The 13,659-nt window shown below is 45.7% G+C and overlaps 4 protein-coding genes across 4 annotated transcripts; 1 reads left to right on the forward strand and 3 right to left on the reverse strand.

Annotated features, from left to right (window-relative positions):
- Window positions 1–2,518: 2,518 nt before the first annotated feature.
- PEX2_085850 (cytochrome P450) lies at window positions 2,519–4,296 on the reverse strand (the record flags this gene model as incomplete). Its single annotated transcript, XM_016745855.1, has 4 exons — window positions 2,519–3,748; window positions 3,798–3,821; window positions 3,891–4,106; window positions 4,162–4,296. 4 exons carry the CDS (start codon window positions 4,294–4,296, stop codon window positions 2,519–2,521), a joined length of 1,605 nt encoding a protein of 534 aa, XP_016602302.1.
- A 2,518-nt stretch (window positions 4,297–6,814) lies between these two features.
- On the forward strand, window positions 6,815–7,141 carry PEX2_085860 (uncharacterized protein; the record flags this gene model as incomplete). The annotated part of the gene is made up of 1 exon (XM_016745856.1): window positions 6,815–7,141. The coding sequence occupies one exon, from the start codon at window positions 6,815–6,817 to the stop codon at window positions 7,139–7,141; it is 327 nt and encodes a 108-aa protein (XP_016602303.1).
- A 226-nt stretch (window positions 7,142–7,367) lies between these two features.
- PEX2_085870 (putative C2H2 transcription factor) lies at window positions 7,368–9,306 on the reverse strand (the record flags this gene model as incomplete). The annotated part of the gene is made up of 5 exons (XM_016745857.1): window positions 7,368–7,762; window positions 7,818–8,113; window positions 8,168–8,274; window positions 8,325–8,542; window positions 8,628–9,306. The coding sequence occupies 5 exons, from the start codon at window positions 9,304–9,306 to the stop codon at window positions 7,368–7,370; spliced, it is 1,695 nt and encodes a 564-aa protein (XP_016602304.1).
- Window positions 9,307–12,099: 2,793 nt separating this feature from the next.
- On the reverse strand, window positions 12,100–12,513 carry PEX2_085880 (uncharacterized protein; the record flags this gene model as incomplete). Its single annotated transcript, XM_016745858.1, has 3 exons — window positions 12,100–12,113; window positions 12,215–12,425; window positions 12,484–12,513. 3 exons carry the CDS (start codon window positions 12,511–12,513, stop codon window positions 12,100–12,102), a joined length of 255 nt encoding a protein of 84 aa, XP_016602305.1.
- Window positions 12,514–13,659: the final 1,146 nt, after the last annotated feature.

The raw sequence follows: 13,659 nt of genomic DNA on the forward strand, positions 1-13,659 counted from the left end.
GCAATGGGGGGGGGGGGNGGGATGTTGAAGAGTGTGGGGTTAGTATAGCAGCGAGGTAGGGGAAGGGGAAAAAAAAGAAATTGCCAGCTATTTAGGTACTTACCATGGTGTTTGCAGCTGGTCACACGGTGGCCCCGTATACAAGCTTCACACGCCCACTTTTGACCGTCGATAAGCATTCCTCGTTAAGATGAAAGGGCATGGTGCGTGGACGGGAACGAGCTTATATACCTTTTTTTCCCCCCCTAAGATCGTCCTGTGGTAAGGTAGGACTGAGGGGTCAACCGGGATATTGAGAGCTATGATGACACAGAAACAAAAAAAAAATATTTTTCTTTCTATTACTCTATTACTTCGTAGGCATGTGTGTGTCGCGAGGAAATCAACCCTATGATTCGACAAGTGATCACAGCCACAGGATCGACTAAGACTGGCTCGTGCATTTAAAGGGTTCTGTACTTTGTGGCTTTGTGGCTCTTTCTGGGTTTTTTCTTATTTATTTCGATGCACTTTGACTAGAGCTTGGGCCATAGTTTCATGCTATTATGCGGTACTTTTGTCACAGACGTGGGTCTCGGAAAATACTCAAAAGGGTAAAACGGTTGGAAAGTACTTAACTACATGTGTTATAGCTACTCCATATACCCCGTACCTAGGTATAGCTATGTGTAGAGCTATGAGGGATTTTCGTCCACGCGGCTAACAAATTGATTTAAGAGAAGATACCGGGAAAATTTCTTTCCCAATTTCCCACTTTCCCCAATACTACCATGCCTCTCAGAAATGCCTCATATGTTTTTTAGTACTCTTTTTTTTTACAATGGATCTAAACTAATACCAACACTACAGCATCCAGCATACAGCATCCAAAATTTATGTTCACTCGGCAATCGAGACGCCCGTTCCCCCATGGGGCTAGTGAAATCGTACATATTATGCCAAGACAGAAAGGCCATCTCTGGAGGTGGCTGTGCTGTTTTCGGGCATTTTTACCCTTCAGAAATGTTTCATATCTTCCTCAGATTGTATACTTTAATGTACGGAGTACATGTATATGTATATAATAAACCCCTTCAGTTGCCCTTTCCTCAATTTCTTCCTTTTTCTATCTTTTCTCCCTTTTCATCCAAAACGATCACAAAAAAAAAATAAAGAAAAATAAAAAATAAAAAAACAAGCTCCCGTCTTAGCTGTCAGCTCTCTGACCAATCATAAAGAGTCAAAAGCAGGTTCTCACAGCCCCGCAGTATGCGCCATTTATATAAACCTGAGGCATTTTTCCTTTCCACTGGTTTACTCAAAAGCGGGATCCTTCCTGGATTTGACTGAAAAAAAAAAAATTCTGTCGCCTGTTGGGTCACACGGGACATGAGATGTGCGTTGGCTCTTTTTCTCTTTTCTATGCAACCGGAAATCGCCTATTTCGTCGGAAAATGGGAAATTTGCACTTAAGCGTTCAAGGGGTAGCTTCCTCAACAGACATCTCTGATTCCAAGTCAGCAAAGCCTTTCAGCAGGCTTTACTTTTCTCGGGCCTCGAGATAATTATTGTCTTCCCATTGACCTTCAGATGCATCTGTCAGCTAGAAAAAGGTCCACCAATATTTGAATTCTCATAATCGATTTCCCAAATGCCTGGAAGGCGAGCAAATCCCTAAGATAAGAGTTCGGCCTTGATTGCGTCGACTGTGCCAATGCCTGCGATTTTCCGGGTGACATTTGAATTTGCATTAACTCGATCGCTGCAGGTTAGCATGTCAAAAGAATATTCTCCTGGGAGTCTGAAGCAGACCAACACCAGGCGCGGACATGACTATTTATATTAGTATCCCAGCATTCTCCTCGGGATAAACACTGTTATCTACATTACAAGGATTCCTTGGGATATGTGTACAGGAAGAGCACCCTGTTCGCTGAGTTATATGGCTCATATCAATATGTCGTCCCCCTTGGTTCAGATCGGGAATTATATGGCGGTGATAATGCCCTCTTTGGGTTTTCGTTTCACCGATAGTTGCTACTAAAACCTAGTTACACCGACTGTTTGACCAATCTAGAGCTAGCACCACGAGCACTGACGCGTATCTCAATATCTTGATTTGGATTCGGTATTTATTTTCCATAGATATCCATCCGCATCTCACTCCGTGCTGACCAAGATCTTTCAGGGTGTAAAATTGGAGGTCTGGGCCCAGAATCGACATTTTGGATAAATGAGGTATAAGCCCCCTATTTTAATTTTCGTTTCATGTGCAGAAACTGGGTTGCGCGGATACCAGCCATATCGAATTTTCCAGTCCCTACGTGATGGGAGTGAGTTCAAACTGGACGTACTTCTTATATGGCGCATTCCCTATATCTACATACCATTGGTTGCCTGACAGCACTTTGGTCTGATAATATTTGAGATAGACTTGTCTCATACAGTTAACTTTGGCAAAGTACAACTATTTCTCTATTGGACCTAACCCAGGCACAGGAAATACATAAATAACACAACAAGCAGCCATTCCATCAACTCATACTTCCACAGGTGACCGCACCCACTGTCTTGTCTCACGATCGAGACACTGTTTCTCCGCCTCTTTCCACTCGCCTCTGACCAAATCCGCTCTCTCCTTTGACCTCGGCGTAATCTTCGCAGGGAACTCTTCAGGCATACACACAAATCCCTGCGTGAGGCGGTCGGGATCAGGCAGAATCGGAGTTCCCGCAGTATTACATTCTGGCGTAATATCAAACGCCCACAAAATTCGCGACATGCCAAGGAACAGGCTACGCTCGGCAACATGAATGCCGGGACATATACGACGGCCCGCACCAAAGGTGAACACATCCCGCTTCGACGGATCTGGGTTTGCCGCTGCCTCTCCGAAGCTCTGGCAGTCGTCGTGGTACCGATCGGGATTGAATACTCGCGGGCTGGGATGACGAGCCGGGTCCATGTGGATGCCCCACACATTGTTCATCACACCAGCGCCTTTCGGTATAAAGTACCCTTTGTACTCGTCATCTTGTGTGACTGCATGTGGGACGGCCCCGAGGATGGTTGTCGGCATCCATCGGACTGTTTCTTTCATGCAGCTTCGTACGTACTGTAGTTCGGACAGGTCGTCCATGACGGGTAGGCGGCCTGAACCTACCACCCTTTCAATCTCTTCTTGGGCTTTGTGTTGGACACCTGGGAATAATAGCATGGCTTGGACAAAGGCGTATAAGGTGCTTGATGTAGTGTCTGAGCCGGCTTCTAGGAGGGTTCCAGAAATATAAGCTGCTTGGTCGTCGCTGAAACCGTCTTCTTTCTGTGCCTTGTACATTCCTGCGGAGAAGCATGGCTTGATTGTGTTCTGGCGAACCTCTTCCTTTGCTCGCAACCAGTGGTTCAGATACAATGCTTTCTCCTTTTTGTGGAGATCTTTTGCTTTCTGTTGTGCGGGGAGAAGAAATTCGGGTAGTTTCCGCAGCAAGGGGAAGAAGTCGATGATTGCCGCCGTTCCGGTCTGGTTGAGATCTGCAAATTCCGAGAAGCCGTTAAACAATTGCATCATTTTCTCGTCTTCGTATGTGGGTGTGCGCCATCCGAAAACCATCGTGGTCGTGAGGGCATTGGAGTATCGTCTAATGTGCTTCAGGAATCCTTCAGGCTCCGTCAGGAATTGATACAGCATTTGCCGATTCTCCAACATTTGATAGGGTAGATATTTCTTGGATGTCGTAACGTTAAGCAAGCCGTGCACCATTTTGCGGAACTAGAATCAAGTTAACACAAATATCGCAATGATGTTCAGTAATACCCACCCCACGCCATGTTGGTCCATAGCCCTAAATATAGAAGAATTGGTTAGCCACCAGATGCGTCTGGAAATCACTTTGCTTAGCTTCACGGCTTACCATCATCAACATTCTAAGGTCACCGCTGCACAAGATCTGGCCAATATACAACTCTGGCCGGTGCGAGTATATACCACTTCTTTTATCCAAAAGCTCTTTCACTGCCTCATCACTGGACAGCACAATAAGACACTTGGTGCCTAGCATCAAACTGTAGATTGGGCCATATTCACGTGCCCATTTTTCAAATTGAAGATGAGCATCTTGGGATGGCATCTAAAGGCGAAAAGTTAGCTGAAATTTCTCCATTTGGAGGCACCTTATCGCATACCTGATGGATATTCCCCAAAATGGGCAATGTTGGAGGTCCCGGGGGGTAGTTCTTTGGTCGACGTCCGATTTTGAGGACGCGCGAAAGAATTAGGAGAGCAATAGCTGCCCCTACTAGTGCAGTAACTGGTAACATCTTGAATATTTGGGATTGTTTTCGCAACTGAGTGAATCGTCAAAGATGCACTCCTAAAAAAGATTGACATTGAGGCCAGAGCATCCCTAGAGATATTCTTTGCTATTTAAATGCTATTGCTTAGATCCTTATTTTCATGCTCTAGCATCGCTCAACCCCAGTATCATGGTCAATCTCGGAGATCGGAGTGGGATGTGTGTATAAATGCGGATGCGGAGGTGGGCGTCGGAGTGGATGTGGGGGAATATTTTCACCGAAATGCACAACTCCAAGCAACCTATGATGGTGAAACAATTGATCAGTGAAAGGTCGTCAAATAGAGTTATACCAATGATGAGAGTTCAAAATCAATTGGAAGTTGGTTCCACACCCAAAGAACAGCAGCAAGTCCACTGGCTAGCAGCAAAGAACCTTTTTTAACTTGCAATAAATCACATGCTTGAGTATTCTCGTTATATTACTTTCCTTCTATGGTTGGTATACTGTCCCTGGGCTAGCAGCTACACTCGTCTACTCTAATTCATTGATGCGTCAGAGCCGCAGCATCGAGTATCCCTCGCAAGAGACATCTTCGCCTTCCCCAAGTTTAGCAGCAACATGCCCATCCCACCACTCTTCCCCTCTCACTTCCCCGGTTCTTGAACTTTAAGTTCATCTAGAACGGAGACATTGCCACTATCTCTTTTGGTTGTGCGGGCAACCGGTAGCCATGCAGGGGCAGGGGCCCATAAACCCCAGCAAAAAGCCACGAGACTCGGCATTTTTGGCCATGGGCTCGTCCGTATCAGCCGAATGCCCGGAGATATCATCAAGGATATAGGGTTAGAGCGGGTGTTGTTCTCATTGGGCTTAGTGTGCGGGCCTTTGTCCTTACATATGCATAACGGGCCGACTCCGTCCGATATTGTCCTGGAGCCCCCGCCTTGTTGGTATTGTCCCTTTCCTGCCTCTATCCTGGGAGCTAGTAATGCCTTAGGACAAGGGGCCGGTATAAAGTTTAAAGTTAAGTTACTAGCGGCGGACTTAGAGGCTAGAGATAGACACTCTTGGTTAGTAGGGATATATTTTCTAACACCTACACTTCCCACAAGCGCTTAAGAGGTTACTCACCACTTCCAGGTATATAGGGCAGCGACTATCTCTTCTTCCTCTGCCTCCCATTCTCTTCCTCTTAGTCTCAAAGATACCGGTTCGCAAGAACCCTCGGATGATGATTGAGCAGGGCCTAGGAGGTCATTGGATCTGCATATATCTCTCATAATCACGAAAAATAATAAGAGAGAATAAAGCAGCCTTTTATGTGACGGATGGCTTACACACCAATACACGGGATCAAAGCCAGGCCAACAAGGCCAACGCAAGCACCGACCGTGGCAGCTTCCCGGTCACTAGTGGAGCCATCCGAACATCAGGTCCCCCAAAATGCCTTCACCGCAATGCTCAGGGCTTTTACAATATACCAGATATCCTTTCTATACGTATGCTCACTATGGTAACCTGCATAAAAGATGACTGTATTCCTGCACACCTTATTTATTTTTATTTTTATTTTTTTTGTGGTATATGACCATAGTCTTCTCAGCTTGCCCTATCGTATGCTTGTTCTGTAGCCAGGCAATATACCACAAAGATATATATAATCCAATCCATGTCCTTCAATCAATCTTGTAGGTCTGAGCCACTCGGAAATGACGGATGACAATGCCAAGTACAAATAGAAGAGTCCGACCGTATCGAAAATAGCTGCGCAATACCATCCATAGCTGCAAAGTATTCAGTTGCCTCGGGCTGTACACTCAAAGACAAAGCCCAAAATAGGCTCCCAGTGATGTGCATCCTTATTCGTACGGGAAGAATTAAGGTAGATCTGACTTGATGTGATTTGCTTACGACTACTCCGTACCCGGTGGATCTCTTGGCACGTAAGCAGCTTGCATCATTCTCGATTTCGGAATTCTGTTGCCTCCCAAGCGACTGTATCTTAGTTTTAGCATCAATGATCAACATCCCGGGGAAACGGTAGTCTTGGTAGGCTCTGGGCTCTGTGAATTGCTGGATAGAACCAATGGAGTACATACATTTAGCCATTTTCAGGGGTTCTTTTGAGGTGCCAGTTGACCGAGGGGCTAAGGAGGGTATAGCACAAAAGGGAAAGCAAAGGCTATGCCCTGTGAATTCCTGATGCTTTGAAATATCTCGTGAGAGATAGACAACATCAGTTGGATATATGTATATCTACTGTAATCAAGTCCGATGAACATTTCTTAATTCCGTGCCAAGACCACTCAGCCACCTAATACGTTATCGTCCAATAAGCGCCAAGATGTCATCCTCATGGTCCAAACCTTGGCCGAAGTAAAATCCAAGTAAAATGTAAATCCAACTGCACAATACTAAGTTAGATCAAAACTCAAATTAACCTAGAAAGTCTTTATATAAACTAACTAACACCCCCACACTTTTCTCGCACTTATCTCAAAGGACTTCGATCCCTTCCCTATTTTACGGCAAATCAGAAATGTTTTTTCGGTCGCTATATACCACATTCTTCGTCCTCCTCCTCAGCTTCCTAGCTACAGCCGCACCTATTAGCACTCGGTCGGTGCAGATTCCTGGGTCTGACAACACACTTGAAGCTACGACTCAGACGATAGTACAATCGCAACCAATCCACGATGCAGCATCAGTAACTGCACTTCCCCCGAGATTCGAACTCGAAAACCATGACACAATACCGGGTCTCCATAAAGCAGCAATCGACTGGAGAGAAGATGGGTCTGAGTCTCTCAAACTGGAATCAGAACGTGAGGCCGGGTTTCTTCCGAGTTCTCATCATGAGAGGTAAATGTTGCATCCCGTTGCGACCAGCTAGCCACTAACAGAATTTGCCAGTGACTCCTCATTGCCTGAGCTTTGGCCTTTGTTCAAAATCTGTATCGTTTCAGCAATAGCGATTTGTATTCTCAAAATAATCCGGGACTTGAAAAGATAGCAATCTACGAAAGCCAAATTATGACACATTGATTCATTTGTTGTAGTGAGACATTTTAATTGTACAGCAGAGCCGGCTTTCAAATCTGGAATGTCTGAAAGTCCATAATCAGATCATTAATCTGGCGCATACTAGTTTGGTCATATCGATTCAGAATCGGGTCCAGCGGGCCCTCATCGAGCGGCTCCAACTCATTCTCCGGCTTAGATGTGCCAAGTACTGCTAATCGATCTGCCATCAGATGAGCCAGAAGCCAGTACTCGGGGGCATAGCGGAAAAATCCCATTCGTCTCCAGAGCTGCTCTGGTTGGATGTGAGGGTCTTCAATTGTCATGTGTGGCATGATTCCTTGGGGGAACGTCGAGGAAAACAACTGCCAGATATCGCGCCAGTTGCTGAGTGCATTTTGGATCGGGGCTCGTAGTTGGAAGCTGCCCACCGCGCTGCGGAATTGGAAGATTTGTGAGTGAATTGCTACATTCTACAGTATTAGCAAAGTTGGATCATGGGGGCTTGAACTGTAGCTTACCTGATGTTAGTGCGAATAAATTCAATGGACCCAGGGTAGCGAGGAGGTGGCGGATATTGACGGATAGATCGTCTTTACATAGTGACTCGAACGACCCGCGGAAGGATGTCGTCCAGTAGAGACTTCTTGCAGGCAGGAAGAGCTGGATTTGGTGGTGGCATTGGTCTGCCGTTGCCGCTTGAAAACAGGTTTCTGGTGTTGCCATATGCATCCTTATTTCTTTGATGACCATCCGCGGAGGAAGGTTGTTGAAAATGACGAATGCTGAGTCTAGTAAAAAGATCCAAGTAAACAGACTATGGCTCAGGAGTATCAGTGGCTATTTCTTCAAGCGCAATATTGAGACCCACCGGATCATTTCCTCCCGAGCGGCATATTCTTTCCATTCGAACTCATGGCGGCCGAGCTCGCTGTAGTTCAGATGTCGCGCTGCCGTGATACCAATATCACGAGCAGTCTTTGGTACATTAATAGGCTGACGATATGCAGACCAGAAGGTACACTTACAGATACCAGGGTAGCAAAACGGTAACGTCGAATGCGACTCTTGCTCGCATCCGCACCCTCCCAGTTCTGGTAGAGACAGACTATGTAGGCGGCCTGTACGGCCTGAATCTTGCGTCTTTGAATGGACATGTTGCTAGAGGATTGGTAGGTCAAATCACTGTTGAAATCGTCGTCAATGAAAACCATTTCTTCCACACAGTTGAACCAAGTGCGCGCATCTTCGTTATCAGGCATATCGGGTGATACACAGGCACTTTTCAATGGTTAGCCTTTACCAACGCCAATCATGGGAGAATTTCTTACCAATCAGAGCCATTGCAGCTAGTAGTGTCGGCTTCGCTGCCAGCATGTCGAAGGTAGGCCGGTGCACAAAGTTCACATTAGGATGCCATATTGCCCAGTAGAACCCCAGAAATCTTCTTATGTTCGAAGCAGAGAAGAATTGCAGACATGCATCCCTGAGTGCTGATGACCAGTCCAAGGTGACAGAACTGTTTCGCGGTTTGATCGTGACCACTTCTTCAACTAAGAGAAGAATCTCGTGTGTCTTCAAAGAAAGTGGATCACTGAACCAATCCAGTGACAATTCACTTGCTGAACTTGTATCACTGTTATTCTCCAGTATCAAAGAAGATTGAACATCCATGCCTAAGGCTGGCAGTGACATTATTCTCTGCTGTAGCTGAGACAATATTTGCTGGTCTAAGCTGGCAGCAACTTGTTCTCTTTGCTCGTGGGTACCACAATCAAAGCTCGACACTAGACCCGTGTTGCTAGTAAATTTGTCCAGGAAGTGCAGCGATTTCTGAGGGCTGTCGCTAGAAACAGGCGTTGTGAAAGTTGCCGGGCATTCGGAAGCTAATGCCGAAAAGTCCGGCCAAGTTGGACTGGTGTATTGCATAGAAGCTGGATCAAAGGAGGTATCGATCGGACTTGTGCCAAAGTTTTGCAAGTCCTCCACAGTGAAGCCCCACGGCATCATTGTATTAAATGTCGATGTCGATGGCGATGGCAGTGGTGATAGGTCCGTGGATTGAGTACTCAAGTCTTGGTGTTTCGGTGTATCCTTCATGGAGCTATGTTTCGTTACTCGTGATGAAGACCCCGTGTCTGTGGAATACCAACACTGGGCACCTTTTTTGGCGCAGCTGTGACATGGTTGATGGGAGCTACAGGCCTTTTTCTGACGAACGCAACGATCGCAAGCTCGTCTTCGAGTGCTTGCTTTCGAGCCACCGCCATCACAGGTCCGCAGATGTCGTTTCAGAACATCAGCGCGCTGAAAAGCCCCGTTGCACGAATTGCATTGGTATGGCCGCTGTGATGTATGGGAGCTAATGTGGCGAAATAGGTGCTCACGTCGCTTGTACCGCTTGAGGCATAATGAGCACTCATATTTCGGGGATTCTGATATCTCAGGGCTTCCTGCCAAAGGATATTCAGTTGACATTTTTGAACAGAAATTTATTTTGGTCCAAGTCCGGGGTGTCCGGGGAATGTTCGCGGGGAGAGCAGTGGGGCGAGAAATGTTAGAGTTCTGGCGCGGATGCGTTGATCGGTAATTGCACGTCGGTCTATGATTCTTCAGATTTCTTTCACATATGCCGACTACTTGGGGGTTTGCTGCCTTATGGTGTGCTCTATATGATGGGCATCCCATGACTCCTTTCACCAATAAAAAAGAAGCAAAAAAAGGGGTACAATCCCGGTCAATTTCCAAGGTTATATATAGTTGTATATACTAAACATTTATAATTATATGCACCTATCCCAGTCCACTAAAAGCGATTATTACTTTGTCCTATTGTTTCACTTTCCAGGGTCTTCTATAGTTAGAGTGAGGACTGTACTATTAACTTTTAGTAGTACTATCAGTTGAAGGAAGCGTGGCACAGTGATTGGGTAGTATTCTAGGGCATCTTGGATGTACCTCATTATTTGGGCCATTGACGTCATCAAGAAATGAGCTCGATCTGGAACATGATTATTGTGTTATTATCATCATTCGATAGGGCCAATATTCTGATCTCGTGGAAATCATCCGAGGTTGATCGACCAACAATACTTCATTACCCCCTGCATCAAACCCCGTATATTGCAGGCTAGAGCGCGAAGAGCGCGAAGAGCAGTAGTGCCAATCACGGAATATCATCTCCTTGCTATATAACAGTTAATGCCTTAGCTATGAGCTTATTTCAGTAATCTATGCCTCCTATATAGCCTCTATCCTAGCATATCTCCCATCCAATTCCTTAACAAAAAAAAACAAAAAAAAGATACACTGTCAGGTGCATTCACTCTCACCCTGGCGCAACGCAATGGTCCTTCCTGATCCGCACTAGCGTCAAGATAATCAAGCACAAGCAAAAAGCAAGTACAGAAGAGAAAGATAACCAATACACGACGTTGCACCCAAGCCTCCACAATTCTGAAGATCACGCAAAAAGCACCCCCGGAGCACGCGTTAGATACATATTTCAAATACCTTGTGAGGGGGAGGGGGGCGGGGGGCCAACCATGTGATCGACACGGGTCGGCCCTTGGTCTTAAAACGCCTGGTCATGGGAGTTTCCCAATCTCCTAGTACCTGTGGTCCGTAGACTCCATAGATAAGCAAACAAGGTTCAAATCCCGGTACGTGCATAGCTTGTATCACTTCTGAAACTTTGTATCACATAGTTCTGCAGGAACAAAGCATCTCGTGCCTAAGCGTTCAGCCATTGGAATGCTGATATCGCAAGATCTGCTCATACCTGCGGGTATCTCGCTATTGATGCGAATAATTGATAACTACAACATATGAGGTTCCAAGGCTCCAAGGCTGTAATTATAACTGTGGCTAGAACTCCATCGGCGTGTGGAGCTCGCCGATCATTACTGAGATGATAATGTTAAGGTGATCGGTGGATACTGGGGCCTGATGCAAGTGATCGGGGTTTGACGCGTTTGCACCCTCGGCGATCCTACATTATGTGTTTTGTTCCTGTTCCTTTCCCCCGGGACTGCAGGGGTCACGAGTGTTACCGTGGGATTGGGATTCAACCATGAGGCTACGGTTCTAGAAAAAGCAAACATTCTATGCCATCATTGCCTTAGGTGTACCTTGCTTCCAAGGTTGGCATGTGGCTTTCTCCTACTTATGTGGGCAAGGGACACTGGGGCCCAATTACCTGGTGGCTGCATAATAGTGAATAATGGGTTGTCTGGACTTAAAAAACATGCGCTTTCGATTGGACCAAAAAACCTGGATGGATATTTAGTAATGTATGGGATACAAGTTGGGGGATTAGCTGAAACGGAGTAAAAGGTGGACATTCTTGGTAAAGTTGGACTGTAATTGGCCCTTTATTTGATCTCTGCAGGCAACTCTGCTTTTATATACATTGATATAAAATATGTGCGACAAATGAAGTAACAAGAATAGAAAAAATATAGCCCCCAAATTAGGCTTGTTGCCAATGCATGTCAAAGAACTCCTCGCTGTAATGTCGCTTGCTCAAAAACCCAGGACAAAAAGACGCTTGTAAGAATGAAGACTAAGATCAAACAAAAGAAAAAGGTGAATGCGAAGTCGTGCCCGCTAAGGCCTCGGTGCCGAGTATCAAAAGGTTCAAAAAAAAGTGTAGCCTCACATAAGAGGATAATAGGATGTCGAGAAGTGAATCGCTGGTCGTTTGCATGTTGTTCAGGTGGATCGCCAAGGGAAAAAAAAGAATGAAAGAGAGAAACGCAGCTCATGCAGTTCGTGCAGTTGCCCGAGATCCTCGACGATGTTTTAAATCATCTCGGCTGAGGAGTCGGCGTAGCTTAGAAACAAATCGACATGGTCGACCATCTAGGGCAATGTTAGAACTAAATGCGACCGAAGCAAAAAAGAGGATTAAGCTTACCACTGATGCGATGAATGGACATGGAGGAATCATCGATAGGCTGCGTCGTGTAGGCTGCAGCCCAATATCCCGTATCGCGGTAACCGGTGAAGGTGCAGTTGCTGGGGTTATATTGTGGCTGCAGGGCCACGACATGCGGGTAGAGCGTTGCTAACGGTGAGAGAAGCTCCTCTGGTGGGGGTGACCGTCTGCTGTCGATGCTTCCTCGAGACTAGAAAATTCAAGTCAGATTGATTATCCAAAGTAAAGTATCCATGGGGTTTACTCACGTAAAGCTCATAGTTGGTCTTGTAACTCATGGTGGGTAGTGGGTAGTAGATAGTGGGGTGAGTGTTGCGGTGTTGAATTGTTGAAGTGTTGAAGTGATATTTTTGTATATCACATAAACTCTCAAAGTCTTAAATGCAAGATGACGACTTGATCAAGAAACCTTAGAAGTATTCAATCTGTGTTGAGATGCAGGTTTGACCAGAAGCGAACCAGCCTGCATTTAAACGAAGACTTGAACATGCTCAGCCGCAGCAATTTGGAAGCGGGGGAGATCAGACGTCAAGCTGATCCGCATCTAGTAGCCTAATTTGTTTTTTCACAGGTAGGATCTTGTCACACCCGGGTAGTCGGGTTTTCGAAACTCGATGGACTTGCATAGCGTCCTTTGATTGGATGAGATGGGGGGAACATCTGAGCGTCAGGGCCGATCTGTCGGAGTCCCCGATATGGGCAAGCCTCTCGATACGAGGACTCGCTTGAACTTGGATCATCCCTGCAGCCCTGGAGACACCACGAATTGTGTCATCTCGTTCTACTTTCCCCCTTGCATTTTGTTTCTTCGATTTTTTTTTTTTCCTTTCTGTCCACGTTTTTCTGTTATTTTTCTCTCATTTTTCTTTCATTTTTCTTTCATTTTTCTTTTCCATATGTACCTATTGTAGAAAAACATGTGCCACAGATAGGGAAGAACAGCAAATATTCGCAGATCCTTGGATCCCAAATATGATATGAGATCCACCACCGAACAGATCCGGATCCTACCTCTTTGGGTAAAAGAACAAATTTTTAATATAAGTTTTATTTAATTATTTAGAGAAGTGGGACCTTCAAGTGTCATCAATGTCGCACAGGTCGCGAATAGAGACCTAGTTAAGCGAGTATCTTAGAAAGACCAAACACTAAAACGGATCGGAAACATGAGATCATTGATCTTCCGCTAGTAGTAGGGCTTCCAAATCATTTTAGGGTGATGTAGGGCGAGATAGTTCAAGAGACTAGCCTCGAATGTATTGAACTATTGAGACACTACTCCGTAAGAGATCTAGATCGACCATGTGGGCTGCCTAATAGAGACTAGTGGACAATTCCATTGTTGGGTTGAGACACAGCCACACACCCCTTGCTATTTGAGGATAAGCGCACGAGCCACATTCTCGGTCACACCGTGGCTCAAA

Source organism: Penicillium expansum (genome assembly GCF_000769745.1).
Source record: "Penicillium expansum strain MD-8 chromosome Unknown contig284, whole genome shotgun sequence".
NCBI classification, from domain to species: Eukaryota; Fungi; Ascomycota; class Eurotiomycetes; order Eurotiales; family Aspergillaceae; genus Penicillium; species Penicillium expansum.